Here is a 1,899-nt window from a genome sequence, read left to right on the forward strand (position 1 = left end):
TAAATCAATAAATTTCACTATTTGATCAAATAAAATATGATAAAATTATTGAATTAATAATAAAAATAATATTGTACATAAACAAGATTATATTAGTTATGAACATTAGATTAAACCATTGTTTGAAGGAAAGGTTTGAAGTTATTGTAAACAAAGTCTTCATAAACATGCTTTGAATCAAGGTGTTTATATATATACTTTCAAAACAACGTGCATACCATTATATTGTGCCCTATCACAACACGAGGAAAAAGAGATGGTAAATATATCACTATAAATTCACATTATCTTATAACATTTTAAGTTTAAATGTGAGACATAACATATACTTGAATTGTAATGACATACAGGTAACACGTCTTAAGTGCGGTGGTTTCATTTTTGCTCTTCGTCTAAACCACACAATGAGCGACGCAGCAGGTTTGGTTCAATTTATGAATGCCTTAGGAGAAATATCTCGTGGCATGAACGAACCTTCAATTCCACCAGTGTGGTATAGAGAGCTTTTGAATGCAAGGGACCCACCAAGAGTGACGTGTACTCATCGCGAATACGAACAAATACCCGACACTAAAGGAACCATCATCCCCTTAGATGACATGGACCATCGCTCTTTCTTCTTCGGTCCCACCGAGGTAGCGGCAATTCGCGCTCTCCTTCCACCTCACCAACAACAACATCGACCCTCCAATTTCGAGATCCTCACGGCATGTCTCTGGCGTTGTCGAACAATAGCGTTGCAACCGGACACAGAAGAGGAAGTTCGCATAATCTGCGTCGTCAACGCGCGTGCCAAGTTTAATCCTCCGTTACCTAACGGTTATTACGGTAACGCTATTGCGCTTCCCGTTGCAGTTACAACTGCTGGGAAACTAATTGAAAATCCGTTGGAGTATGCATTGGAGTTAGTTAGGAAAGCAAAAGCTGATGTCACTGAAGAATATATGCATTCAATTGCAGACTTATTGGTTACACACGGTCGACTACATTTTACTGTGGTGAGATCGTATCTTGTGTCGGATGTGACACGTGCTGGTTTTGGAGATGTGGATTATGGTTGGGGGAAAGCTGTTTATGGTGGGCCAGCTAAAGCAGGAGTTGGTGCTATTCCTGGTGTTTGTAGCTTTTACATACCTTTTAAAAATGATAAAGGAGAGGAAGGTTTGGTTATGCCGGTTTGTTTGCCAACTCAAGCAATGGAGAGGTTTGTTAAAGAGTTGGATCATGTGCTCAACAACAACAACAACATTAACCAAACTATTAAGGGTGGTAAAAAATCTGGTTTTATTATTTCTTCAATGTTGTAGACTTAAAGAAAACATCCCAAACAAATAAAGAAATCCCCATAATCTTTGTTGCCCTTCAAACCATCATAGACAAGCAAGCTATTCAGGACAAAGAGCAAGCTATTTAGCGGGACTGGATGGCTACTCAGCTTGCTCCTAAGCTCGAACTTGAGTCTCCATTGCCTAATCCTTCTCCAATTTTTCTTGACATACCTCAGTCGTCACGGTCTCCGTCATATGATGGGTCTTCACCTTCATTGTCTTTCTGGTTTAACTTTAGATTAACTCTCTTATTTCTTTTTTCCGGAGAAGTTATTTAAATTTTAAGAATCAAAAGTTTTTTTTGCATGACTACTTCTGTATTTTTTTTTTGAACCACCATGTAATGATCTAGAACTTTATTGTTATATCAATGAAATATTATTATTTGGTTAAAATAATTAACCCATATTAAGGGGGAGTTTCTTATTAAAAAGCTCTATGAATTATTATTAGAATCAAAATTAAAATATGAATTAATATGTTTTGTCATCATAAAAAATGGGGAGATTGTTGAGACAAAATTCCAAATTAATGTTTTGATGATAATTAAACAAAAAGTTAATTAAGACTT

At 36.3% G+C, this 1,899-nt stretch overlaps 1 protein-coding gene across 1 annotated transcript; it reads left to right on the forward strand.

The window, feature by feature from the left end:
• The first annotated feature begins 221 nt into the window (after positions 1–221).
• On the forward strand, positions 222–1,698 carry LOC101508667 (benzyl alcohol O-benzoyltransferase-like). Its single transcript, XM_004517129.3, has one exon. It carries the CDS (start codon positions 405–407, stop codon positions 1,305–1,307), a length of 903 nt encoding a protein of 300 aa, XP_004517186.3. The 5' UTR covers positions 222–404; the 3' UTR covers positions 1,308–1,698.
• Positions 1,699–1,899: the final 201 nt, after the last annotated feature.

The sequence above is a fragment of the Cicer arietinum genome, unplaced genomic scaffold, assembly GCF_000331145.2.
Source record: "Cicer arietinum cultivar CDC Frontier isolate Library 1 unplaced genomic scaffold, Cicar.CDCFrontier_v2.0 Ca_scaffold_5525_v2.0, whole genome shotgun sequence".
Classification (NCBI taxonomy): Eukaryota; Viridiplantae; Streptophyta; class Magnoliopsida; order Fabales; family Fabaceae; genus Cicer; species Cicer arietinum.

Excerpts from the sequence above, each read along its gene's own strand:
- LOC101508667 (XM_004517129.3), top strand. The coding sequence starts at position 405 with ATGAGCGACGCAGCAGGTTTGGTTCAATTTATGAATGCCTTAGGAGAA.